At 50.3% G+C, this 12,807-nt stretch overlaps 1 protein-coding gene across 3 annotated transcripts in view; it reads right to left on the minus strand.

Moving 5' to 3' along the window:
* The window catches only part of EXOC2 (exocyst complex component 2), a 210,691-nt gene that overhangs the window by 78,658 nt on the left and 119,226 nt on the right, over window positions 1-12,807 (minus strand). For all 3 annotated transcript variants that reach the window (XM_054490866.2, XM_054490867.2, XM_054490868.2), the window contains exon 13: window positions 5,517-5,641. In XM_054490866.2, the coding sequence (XP_054346841.1) occupies window positions 5,517-5,641 (125 nt within the window). The remainder of the gene's footprint in view (window positions 1-5,516; window positions 5,642-12,807) is intronic.

Genomic DNA, 12,807 nt, shown 5'->3' on the forward strand with positions numbered 1-12,807 from the left:
TACAACCAAACCTACCCACTGCTCTCCAACTCCACTGACGAAACCTTATCCAAACCACCACCGTTTCCTGCCTGGATGACCTCCATGGTTTCCCCCACATTTGTCCCCCACCAATTCATTCTGAACACACCACCAAGGTGGGTTTTTTAAAAGTGGAAAGCTGGTCTGTTCCCCGCCCCATGGCCTGGGATGAAGCCACTGCCAGCTGGGCCTGTCCGTCCCAGCCCTCCCACTGCTCAGGACGCCTCTTCCTTTTCTGATAAGCTGAGCTGCCCTCCTGGTGCTGCAGGCGTCCTTCTCGCTGCCTGGGGCCTGCTTCCCCCCATCCTCTGTGTGGTTGTGTCCTTCTCTTGTGCCACGTGTCAGTTTCAGTATCACCTCCAGGGAGAGGCCTTCCCTGACCTCCAACCCATTGCTGATATTCTATCTTACAACCCTATTTGTTTCTTTTATAGCTGTTGCCAGAATTTTTAAAATAATAATTTAAAAAAATTATTTGGGTTCTGTCTCTAGAAGAGGAAAGGTCATGCTTATTTTGGTGACTGTTTTATTTATATTGTAGATATGTATACGTGTAAATTTATGTGTATGTCTACATATTGAGAGTATATGCATGCATTTATATGCATGTGTTATATATTGTTTCATATATGTCTACATATGTGTACATGATGTATTGTGTGTCTGTTGTGTGTGAGCATGCATACATGTGCATGTGTATATCATGTGTGCATGCATGCGTGTCTCAGTACCTGGTCCCTGGTGAATAAATGATCACCTAGTGTTAGGGTTCCCCAAGACCTTCTTGAATATACTTAAGAAAGTGTAACTGCCCCGAATACTCTGGGTCCCGACGTGAGAGTGGCCCTGGGAGGCAGATCTGCCAGGCGTAACCCTATGATTTGCTCCTGAAAAACCTAACACGCCCAATTCTTCTCCCCGAGATGTCAGATGTCAGCAAATGGGATGAGCAGAGGTTGGAGAGCTTTGTGTGACGGTCGGGGGTCAGGAGGACTGCTTTGCTTGTTGAATTCAGACACTGCTGCAGAGCCCAGCACCTACTGGAATGTCAGGAGCTAAATCTTTGTTAAGGACCTTGTGATGGTTAATTTTGTGTCATCTTGGCTGGGCCACAGGGTGCTAGACATTTGGTGAAACATTACTCTAGGTGTGTCTGTGAGGTGTTTCTGGATAGATTAACATGCGCATCAATGCACTGTGCATGGCAGAACCTCTCCGGGATGTGGATGGGCCTCACTCAATCAGTTGAAGGCCTGAACAGCACAAAAGAGCTGATCCTCCCATGAGTTAGAGGTACTCCTCCTGTCTGACTGCCTTCAAGCTGGGACACTGTGGGCTTTATGTGCCTTCATAGTTGAACCGAAACATCTGCTCTCCTTAGGTCTTGAGCCGGCTGGCATTCAAACTGGAACTTACAGCATCGGCCATCCAGCTGCGCAATGCATCCTGCAGACCCTTGGGGCTTGTCAGTCTCCATAATGACATGTGCCAACCCCTTAGGATAGATCTCCTCGTGTATGTGTGTGTGTGAGTGCAGGGATATGCATACACACCCTATTGGTTCTATTGCCCTGGAGCACCCTGATTCCTGCACACTTGCTCCACCATGCTGTGGAGGGAGGCACATGCCAGTATAAAACTGCAAGAGTCTTGACTGTCAAAGGGCATCTCCTTTGCTTGTATCCTCCACAGTACCTGATACCAAACTTTGTACATAGTAAGACTGTGCAATGTGAAGATTATTTCAGTCATTTGTTCTATTACATATTTTTAAATCAAAGAAAAGCGTAAAATCTGTTGTTAAAAAATATACAAAAATTAAGGCTAAATTTTGCCACAATTTTGCCCAACAAACAGGTGTTCATGAGTGCATGATGAAATCTACTGGACAGTAATTTTGTAAAATTCAAGGATTTGTCTCCAAATACATGAAAAGTAGAGGGGGAAGGGAATTAGTTGTGGGGCAGACCCCTTTCAGTTGTTACTTACTGTTTTAATTTAATAGAGTTGAATATCTCCAACACAATGGATTATGTAAAGTTTGCCCTATTTTTAAAAGAAAATCTAATTTTGGAATATGTAAGGCATTTTAATTTACATATTATTGAGTTATGTAACTTTTTAAAATGCTGACTTAATATTTAACAATTATTTGGCTGTTTTAAAGATTTTTATCTAAAAATACACTATATTTAAGATATATCTAAAGGTGAGATCTTAACCTACCATTAACCATTTCGTTAACTAGAAACCTTAACTCTTTCCTGCACACACAGACCAAAACTGCTTTGTGGTGAGAGCAACGGCTGATTTCACTGTTTTGATTCACATTTGTTACTTCACATGGCCTTCACTGGCTTGAAGAACTGACTATTTTTTAAACTGTTGGAAACTTCATCTAAATTTTTAACGGATGGGTTCTTAATACAACAAGACAGTTTTATAACAAGAAAAATAAGAAAATTCAAATAAATTGTGTTTAAAAACTATCATGCTTTCTTCTGTGAGATTAAACAGCTACCGAAAGCCCCAGAACTCTTCCCAGAATTCAATCCAGCTTCTGGGTTTCACTTGCAGACCGGCAAGGGGAGCAAGTGTCCCCAGCTCCTCTGCTCCTTCCTACAGCCCTGCGCTGTCCTCTAGCTCTTCAGAAGAGCGCACATAGTTTCAAAATATGCCCCAATCTGTAGAGCAAATTACACGTAATTAATAATTATTGCTATAAGCTTTTAAGTTTATAAACACAGACAGGTAGACATATAGGCATATCCAATTCAGCACAACCAATTAAGAGTTATTTTTTCATTTCAACATTAACGTTGTGCATGAGTTCTCAAGTAGATGATTTATTTCTCATCCACAACCAAATATTTCATTTATATGTTCGGTATACAATCTGTAAGAAAGCAAAACATACCCCCTTTTCACTAAAATATCCTAGATCAAAAATTCTTAGGAATCTTATGATTCAAAAAAGACTCCAGGGAAGGTAACTATTGTCCATCTGTGGTGGGCCACTTGTAGGAACTGATGCAAATGAGGGAAAAACACTTGGCTGGAAACAAACACTACGGTTTAAAATCCATGTCCTAAAAGACTAATCCTTTTTTTTTTTTTTTTTTTTGAGACGGAGTCTCACTCTGTTGCCCAGGCTGGAGTGTAGTGGTGGGATCTCGGCTCACCACAAGCTCCGCCTCCCGGGTTCACGCCATTCTCCTGCCTCAGCCTCCCGAGTAGCTGGGACTACAGGCACCCGCCACCACGCCTGGTTAATTTTTTGTATTTTTAGTAGAGACGGGTTTCACTGTGTTAGCCAGGATGGTTTCAATCTCCTGACCTCGTGGATCCACCCGCCTCGGCCTCCCAAAGTGCTGGGATTATAGGCATGAGCCACCGCGCCTGGCCCTAAAAGAGTAATTCTAATTCTTTAGATGAGTTGATTCAGCTTGACATTATTCAATTCTACTCCAGCAGTTCATCAGTCTACTATTTTCTAATGTTACAAAATTTTGTTCACCGAACACCTATTGTGTGCCAGGCCGATGAGATTTCAAATAGTGGAAATACTGGAATAAATTTTATTCCAAATAATAAGAGCAAACTCTTACTTATCTGTCAGACATTATTATAAGCACTTCACTTATGCTAACTCATTGAATTCTCAAACCAGCCCTATGGAAGTAGGTGCAGAGAAGTAATTTGCCTAAGGTCACAGCTAGTAAGTGATAGACACTGGATGTTTCTATTATGCTCCTAGTGTTCTGCGCGAAAACCTATGAATGCCATCTGTCCAAAGGCATGACAGGGGAGCATCTAATCTTTCCTGCCCACGTGAACAATTTGGTTTAGGGACAGAGCAGACACAGACAGGAAGCTGGTGCCTGCGGTGCCACTGTCACTGTGCAGAGGGCAAGGGACCCAAGGCTTGACCTCAGCATGGTGAGCCCCACAGCTCACCCAGCTGAGATCACAGAGACACAAACTGATGGTGACACACAGAAGCAGAGCACTGGAAAGACTTATCCAGACAAAACTGAAATTATTCTCTTCCCAAGCCAGCAATAAGCAACTCTCATTATGTAGACCTGCGAAACCTGACGTTCGTTTCCTGAAGAACTTCCTCTGTATAGTCAACTTTTCAATAGAGTTTATACATAACTAACAAAGAAAAGAAAGTTGTGTATTGCTTTAATATTTGAATGTTCACTTATAAAGTAACTGATTACTGAAATTAAAGAAAAAATGCATTGATAAGTTGTGCTTACACGATTTGTTTTTTCTGCACTAAGGAGTTTGTGTTCATGCATTACACATTTCTGTTTTTACGCACATAGTAAATTTTATAGGTTAGAAAACCAACCATTCATATAAACGAGGCTGCAGGAATCCAGCGGGTTTACAACAGAGATAGTAGGCACTTGGAGTTCAAATATACAAAGAAAAAAGTTCCAGAGCACATCTCTATTTCCTTAATATCAGCATGAATTTATGGTCATGGCCAAATGAGACTCCAAAGACACCTGAGGTACTCCGATACTTAGCCACTTTCCGCTGAGGAGAGGTTTAAACCACAAAGGCTGTGCCTTTGTGCAAAAAAACCAAAAATGGTTTTAGCCTTTGTCCATGTCCATTTTGTGTGTTGCCAAGTTAAAAAGAAGCAGAAAGTAGCCTTTACTCTAAGAAGACCCCTATCTCCCCCAGAGCTCTTGGTGTAGAGTCGGTCTCCTGCAGAGACAGGAAACACCTGTCTTCTCAGTCTCCCAGGTGGGTGCCCTTGGCATCCTAGGACAAAGGGCGTTAGAATCTATGTCTAGGAGCTGGAGGCCTTTCATGGCGCACTTGAGGCGAGGTTAGAAAGTGACTGACTTCCATGTGCCACACAGAGTCATTCCTTTATGTTCCTGCCTTCTATGCTGTCAGTCATATGATGATGAAGATACTAAAGCATTAATAAATGTGTGACCACAGAAGATGGACGGGCTTATAAAACCTTCTGTAAGCTGATAACAATGGGGCTAGATTGCAGAATGTTTACATTCTTTCCAAGGGAAATTGCATACTCTATGGATGACTTTGTTCCGGGTGCCGGCTGCCAAGGTGCTATCCTTGTTTCATCATTTGTTCACAGTCTACCGCACATCACCCAGAATTTGGCCTGAATGGCAATATCTCAATTCGGAGTCCCTGAAAAGAGTTCGAGCTTTCTTTTTTCTTTAATTGTCTATCTAATTTAATCCCTACAACCACCTTTTGAGACAGGTGCCCAGACTATCCTCTTTTTGTACATGAGGAAAAGTGACTTGTTCGAGGTCACACAGCTACTAAGTGAGAGGGCTTTATAACGCTTTAACTAATCTTAAACTATGACGATGGCTAGAGATGTTGGGCCTCTACATTTTAAAAAATCACTTAAATCTAACATTTTTAAGACCAGAAATGTACAGTGAAAATGCACAGTCAGTCAGCTCCACCTCTAGCCGAGTCCGTATACACACCTCACTGAAGAGGCTTCCATTAACGTAGGAGATCCAGAGTTTCCAGAAGTTAGGCAGCTGGCTCAAGACGAGTTTGGTCAGTTTTTCAACAAAGGCCACCCTATGGGGAGTTTTGTATCTCCATGCTAAGGGGGAAAAGAATAAAATACTATGATTATACTTTTGCATCAAGAAAACATCTTTGAGCACACTGGTGCACCCCCTCCACCCCTGCAAAACTCAAACATGCACTAAGAATAGCCTGAGTCTGCGTGGAAGCTCGCGGCCCACCTGGCTGACACCGGCAACGGTACGCTCATCACCAGACACCCCCACATTTCTCCTTGCCCTCTGGCAAGGAAGAGCCCCTCTCCATCATGGCTGACCAGCAAGCCAGGGTGAGGGACCGGGTGGCCACAGCCTCAGTACTGGGAGGGCTACCAAGAGGAGGTGGCTTTGACTTGTCAGCCTTGTCCTCTGGATAGTATACGTCTCTTCAAAAAGTCATGCCTTCCAACAGCAAAGGCAGGGGCTGCTCTGCAGCCAATTGTGAAATTCCAGCTAATACCAGCCTGTGAGAAATGCCATCATACACCCTGGGAAGTGAGAATGCAGGAAGGAATCCAGTTGTCACAAGGAAACATTCTAGTGCAATCACATACTAAATAACCCCGCCTAAAATAAAGAAATTCAAGAAAAACTAGAAACATTGAAACCTCTTTGGCTATATATCATTTAACACAGCTATTGCTGTAACTGGGAAATAAGGGCTTAGACTTCTTGTGGGAAGAACAGGTTCACGGGAATAAAGCAAGTGTAGAAATTCAGGACCCATTAACCATCTCCTCTGTCTCCCTTCTTTCTTTTCACCCCCAGGGCCATGCCTTCGCCCTGCTGCCTCCTACCTGCCTCCTGCCCTGCACTGCACTCGGTGGCCACGGCAGGGGCGCTGCAGAGTCCACCCCGCCCAGTCCACAGCACACCGACGCTGCGGATCAGGCTCTAACTCCTACTCAGCAACTTCAGGGGCAGGCGGACCCCCATGAGAACGTTTATTCCCTCGCCCAGGCTAACTGCTAGCTTCCCTTCCAAATACCCCCAAGCAAAAGGATTTGCTGTTGTTAGTCCAGTGAAGGAGGGGCAAATTTTATAAACTGTATTAATAAAATATCTTAATTTTATTAAGAAATTTTATTAATAAAATTGTATTAATAATTTATTAATGATTTAATCATTTAAATAGTTATTTGATCAGGTAATACATGGTTAGAAAATGACACCTGAAAGGTACACAGTGAAAAGTCTACCTCCTGCCCTGCCACTCCCACGTGCCTAGTTCCCAGCCGGAAGAAACCACTGTCACTAGTTACTTGTGACTCTTTCTGAAGTATTTTTTATATACACAAGCAAGTATAAATGTGTTTTTCTCCCTCCCAACTGTTCTTTACACGTTTTTGGTTTTTACACAAACGAAAGGCCAAACACACTCTTTTGAAGCTTGGCTTCTTCCATTTAGCGATGGATCCTGGAGTTCTTCTGTATTCAAACATAAGGCAAAGGCTTCCTCTTTTTCTCCCCACAGTTACACTGCCTTTCACATTTTTGATGTATCGTAATTTAACAAGTTCCCTTCCAATTGACAAGACTGTCCTCAGTCTTTTGCAATTAAAATTAATGTTTCAACCAATAACTGTATACCTATATCATTTAGCACATGCTCAAGTGTAAGCATAGAAAACTTCCAGAACAAGAATTGCTGGGACAAAGAGCACCTCTGGTTGTAATTTTGATAGATACTACTGAACTGCCCTCTAAAGGGGTTATTTACACTTCCACCGGTGACATGCGCAAGTAGTGGCCTCATCAATGAACAAACATAGAAAACCCAAAACAAAATGATAAACACTCAGAGTTTTTGCCAACCTCATATCTCACTGCAGTGTTACGCGACCTTTCTTCTTACTATTGTGAGGTTGAGTGTCTATTCACATGTGTAAGAACCACTCATACTTCTTCTGTGTAGGCCATAGAGCCTCTTTATTTATTAGGCATATTAGCCCTTTGTCTGTGCTAGGAGTTGCAGGAAAAAGTTTTAAACTCATTTTCACAGGTATGAAAGGAATGGTTCTTTACTTAAGGGCACACTGTAAACTTTTATTTTTCATTCAGCCAATATTTATTGAGGATTAACCATGTGCTTATCATGTGGCTCCACCCAAGATCAAAACTCACTCTGAATGCTGAACACAGCAGGCTCTGCCTTCACAGCTTACAATCTAACAGAACAGTCAATTAACCAATTGAATACATCATGATGGTAATCTGAGGTGAGTGGGTTTCATCTGGAGACAGCAGTTACAGACTCTTCTCCCCAACAGTAGTTGGTAATGCCTGTTTTCCAGATGGCAGGTGGCATGCCACAGGGTGAGGCCATGGCCAGCTGCATCAAGGGTCCAATGACAAGGTGAAAGACAAGACAAGAAAATCTAAAAATGGAAGCACTGAAAGAGTTGCCTTTGATCGATTTGGATGTTTTGTCCCCACCAAATCTCATGTTGAAATGTGATCCCCAATGTTGCAGGAGAGTCATGGGGGCGGGTCCCTCATGAAGGGCTTGGTGTCCTTGCAATAATGAGTGAGTTCTTGCTCTATGAGTTCACACAATATCTAGTTGTTTCACCCATTGCCCGTGTGCCCCGAGGACACTCTTCTCTCTAATCCTAATGGAACACCATATACATTTCTATTACATCAGGATTAGAGACGAATTCTGTTTAGAAATAATTACAAGAACAGATTTTATATTTTGTTTTCACACCGAAAATCAGTGAGATTTGCTTCAGCCTCAAAGAGCATGTTTATGTAAAATAAGTGAGCACCAGCAGTGAGCTGCACCTTTTTTCCCTAAACGGGAAACGGGTTACAAGAGCCTGGTATCTCCATCCTCTCCCTCTCTCCCTCTCCGTCCTCTCCCTCGCTCCCTCTCCGTCCTCTCCCTCGCTCCCTCTCCGTCCTCTCCCTCGCTCCCTCTCCGTCCTCTCCCTCGCTCCCTCTCCGTCCTCTCCCTCGCTCCCTCTCCGTCCTCTCCACCCTCTCCCTCTCCGTCCTCTCCATCCTCTCCCTCTCCGTCCTCTCCCTCGCTCCCTCTCCGTCCTCTCCCTCGCTCCCTCTCCGTCCTCTCCCTCGCTCCCTCTCCGTCCTCTCCCTCGCTCCCTCTCCGTCCTCTCCATCCTCTCCCTCTCCGTCCTCTCCCTCGCTCCCTCTCCGTCCTCTCCCTCGCTCCCTCTCCGTCCTCTCCCTCGCTCCCTCTCCGTCCTCTCCCTCGCTCCCTCTCCGTCCTCTCCCTCGCTCCCTCTCCGTCCTCTCCCTCCCTCCCTCTCCGTCCTCTCCCTCCCTCCCTCTCCGTCCTCTCCCTCGCTCCCTCTCCGTCCTCTCCCTCGCTCCCTCTCCGTCCTCTCCCTCGCTCCCTCTCCGTCCTCTCCCTCGCTCCCTCTCCGTCCTCTCCCTCGCTCCCTCTCCGTCCTCTCCACCCTCTCCCTCTCCGTCCTCTCCATCCTCTCCCTCTCCGTCCTCTCCCTCGCTCCCTCTCCGTCCTCTCCCTCGCTCCCTCTCCGTCCTCTCCCTCGCTCCCTCTCCGTCCTCTCCCTCGCTCCCTCTCCGTCCTCTCCCTCGCTCCCTCTCCGTCCTCTCCATCCTCTCCCTCTCCGTCCTCTCCCTCGCTCCCTCTCCGTCCTCTCCCTCGCTCCCTCTCCGTCCTCTCCCTCGCTCCCTCTCCGTCCTCTCCCTCGCTCCCTCTCCGTCCTCTCCCTCGCTCCCTCTCCGTCCTCTCCCTCGCTCCCTCTCCGTCCTCTCCCTCCCTCCCTCTCCGTCCTCTCCCTCGCTCCCTCTCCGTCCTCTCCCTCGCTCCCTCTCCGTCCTCTCCCTCGCTCCCTCTCCGTCCTCTCCCTCGCTCCCTCTCCGTCCTCTCCCTCGCTCCCTCTCCGTCCTCTCCACCCTCTCCCTCTCCGTCCTCTCCACCCTCTCCCTCTCCGTCCTCTCCCTCGCTCCCTCTCCGTCCTCTCCCTCGCTCCCTCTCCGTCCTCTCCCTCGCTCCCTCTCCGTCCTCTCCCTCGCTCCCTCTCCGTCCTCTCCCTCTCCCTCTCTCCCTCTCCGTCCTCTCCCTCTCTCCCTCTCCGTCCTCTCCCTCTCTCCCTCTCCGTCCTCTCCCTCGCTCCCTCTCCGTCCTCTCCCTCGCTCCCTCTCCGTCCTCTCCCTCTCTCCCTCTCCGTCCTCTCCCTCTCTCCCTCTCCGTCCTATCCCTCTCTCCCTCTTCGTCCTCTCCATCCTCTCCCTCTCTCCCTCTCCGTCCTCTCCCTCTCCATCCTCTCCCTCTCTCCCTCTCCATCCTCTCCCTCTCTCCCTCTCCATCCTCTCCCTCTCTCCCTCTCCATCCTCTCCCTCTCTCCCTCTCCGTCCTCTCCCTCTCTCCCTCTCCGTCCTCTCCCTCTCTCCCTCTCCGTCCTCTCCATCCTCTCCCTCTTCGTCCTCTCCATCCTCTCCCTCTCTCCCTCTCCGTCCTCTCCCTCTCCATCCTCTCCCTCTCTCCCTCTCCATCCTCTCCCTCTCTCTCTCCATCCTCTCCCTCTCCGTCCTCTCCCTCGCTCCCTCTCCGTCCTCTCCCTCGCTCCCTCTCCGTCCTCTCCCTCGCTCCCTCTCCGTCCTCTCCCTCGCTCCCTCTCCGTCCTCTCCCTCGCTCCCTCTCCGTCCTCTCCCTCGCTCCCTCTCCGTCCTCTCCCTCGCTCCCTCTCCGTCCTCTCCCTCTCCCCCTCTCCGTCCTCTCCCTCGCTCCCTCTCCGTCCTCTCCCTCTCCCCCTCTCCGTCCTCTCCCTCTCCGTCCTCTCCCTCTCTCCCTCTCCATCCTCTCCCTCTCCGTCCTATCCCTCTCTCCCTCTCCGTCCTATCCCTCTCTCCCTCTCCGTCCTCTCCATCCTCTCCCTCTCTCCCTCTCCGTCCTCTCCCTCTCTCCCTCTCCCTCTCTCCCTCTCCGTCCTCTCCCTCTCTCCCTCTCCATCCTCTCCCTCTCTCCCTCTCCATCCTCTCCCTCTCTCTCTCCATCCTCTCCCTCTCCATCCTCTCCCTCTCTCTCTCCATCCTCTCCCTCTCCATCCTCTCCCTCGCTCCCTCTCCATCCTCTCCCTCGCTCCCTCTCCATCCTCTCCATCCTCTCCCTCTCCATCCTCTGCCTCGCTCCCTCTCCATCCTCTCCCTCTCTCCCTCTCCGTCCTCTCCCTCGCTCCCTCTCCGTCCTCTCCCTCTCTCCCTCTCCGTCCTCTCCCTCTCTCCCTCTCCGTCCTCTCCCTCTCCGTCCTCTCCCTCGCTCCCTCTCCGTCCTCTCCCTCGCTCCCTCTCCGTCCTCTCCCTCGCTCCCTCTCCGTCCTCTCCCTCGCTCCCTCTCCGTCCTCTCCCTCGCTCCCTCTCCGTCCTCTCCCTCGCTCCCTCTCCGTCCTCTCCCTCGCTCCCTCTCCGTCCTCTCCCTCTCTCCCTCTCCGTCCTCTCCCTCTCCCTCTCTCCCTCTCCGTCCTCTCCCTCTCTCCCTCTCCGTCCTCTCCCTCGCTCCCTCTCCGTCCTCTCCCTCGCTCCCTCTCCGTCCTCTCCCTCGCTCCCTCTCCGTCCTCTCCCTCGCTCCCTCTCCGTCCTCTCCCTCGCTCCCTCTCCGTCCTCTCCCTCTCTCCCTCTCCGTCCTATCCCTCTCTCCCTCTTCGTCCTCTCCGTCCTCTCCCTCTCTCCCTCTCCGTCCTCTCCCTCTCTCCCTCTCCGTCCTCTCCTTCTCCATCCTCTCCCTCTCTCCCTCTCCGTCCTCTCCCTCTCTCCCTCTCCGTCCTCTCCCTCTCTCCCTCTCCGTCCTCTCCCTCTCTCCCTCTCCGTCCTCTCCCTCTCCGTCCTCTCCCTCTCTCCCTCTCCGTCCTCTCCCTCTCTCCCTCTCCGTCCTCTCCCTCTCTCCCTCTCCGTCCTCTCCCTCTCTCCCTCTCCGTCCTCTCCCTCTCTCCCTCTCCGTCCTCTCCCTCTCTCCCTCTCCGTCCTCTCCCTCTCTCCATCCTCTCCATCCTCTCCCTCTCTCCCTCTCCGTCCTCTCCCTCTCTCCATCCTCTCCATCCTCTCCCTCTCTCCATCCTCTCCATCCTCTCCCTCTCTCCATCCTCTCCATCCTCTCCCTCTCTCCATCCTCTCCATCCTCTCCCTCTCTCCATCCTCTCCATCCTCTCCCTCTCTCCATCCTCTCCATCCTCTCCCTCTCTCCCTCTCCATCCTCTCCCTCTCTCCATCCTCTCCATCCTCTCCCTCGCTCCCTCTCCGTCCTCTCCCTCGCTCCCTCTCCGTCCTCTCCCTCGCTCCCTCTCCGTCCTCTCCGTCCTCTCCCTCTCTCCCTCTCCGTCCTCTCCCTCTCTCCCTCTCCGTCCTCTCCCTCTCTCCCTCTCCGTCCTCTCCCTCTCTCCCTCTCCGTCCTCTCCCTCTCCGTCCTATCCCTCTCTCCCTCTCCGTCCTCTCCCTCTCTCCCTCTCCGTCCTCTCCCTCTCTCCCTCTCCATCCTCTCCCTCTCTCCATCCTCTCCCTCGCTCCCTCTCCGTCCTCTCCCTCTCTCCCTCTCCGTCCTCTCCCTCTCTCCCTCTCCGTCCTCTCCCTCTCTCCCTCTCCGTCCTCTCCCTCTCCATCCTATCCCTCTCTCCCTCTCCATCCTCTCCATCCTCTCCCTCTCCATCCTCTCCCTCTCCATCCTCTCCATCCTCTCCCTCTCCATCCTCTCCCTCTCTCCATCCTCTCCATCCTCTCCCTGTCTCCCTCTCCATCCTCTCCCTCTCTCCATCCTCTCCATCCTCTCCCTCGCTCCCTCTCCGTCCTCTCCCTCTCTCCCTCTCCGTCCTCTCCCTCTCTCCCTCTCCGTCCTCTCCCTCTCTCCCTCTCCGTCCTCTCCCTCTCTCCCTCTCCGTCCTCTCCCTGTCCGTCCTATCCCTCTCTCCCTCTCCATCCTCTCCATCCTCTCCCTCTCCATCCTCTCCATCCTCTCCCTCTCCATCCTCTCCCCCTCTCCCTCTCCATCCTCTCCCTCTCTCCCTCTCCATCCTCTCCCTCTCTCCCTCTCCATCCTCTCCGTCCTCTCCCTCTCTCCCTCTCCATCCTCTCCCTCTCTCCCTCTCCGTCCTCTCCCTCTCTGTCCTATCCCTCTCTCCCTCTCCGTCCTCTCCATCCTCTCCCTCTCCATCCTCTCCATCCTCTCCCTCTCCATCCTCTCCCTCTCTCCCTCTCCGTCCTCTCCCTCTCTCCCTCTCCATCCTCT

The sequence above is a fragment of the Pongo pygmaeus genome, chromosome 5 (assembly GCF_028885625.2).
Source record: "Pongo pygmaeus isolate AG05252 chromosome 5, NHGRI_mPonPyg2-v2.0_pri, whole genome shotgun sequence".
NCBI classification, from domain to species: domain Eukaryota; kingdom Metazoa; phylum Chordata; class Mammalia; order Primates; family Hominidae; genus Pongo; species Pongo pygmaeus.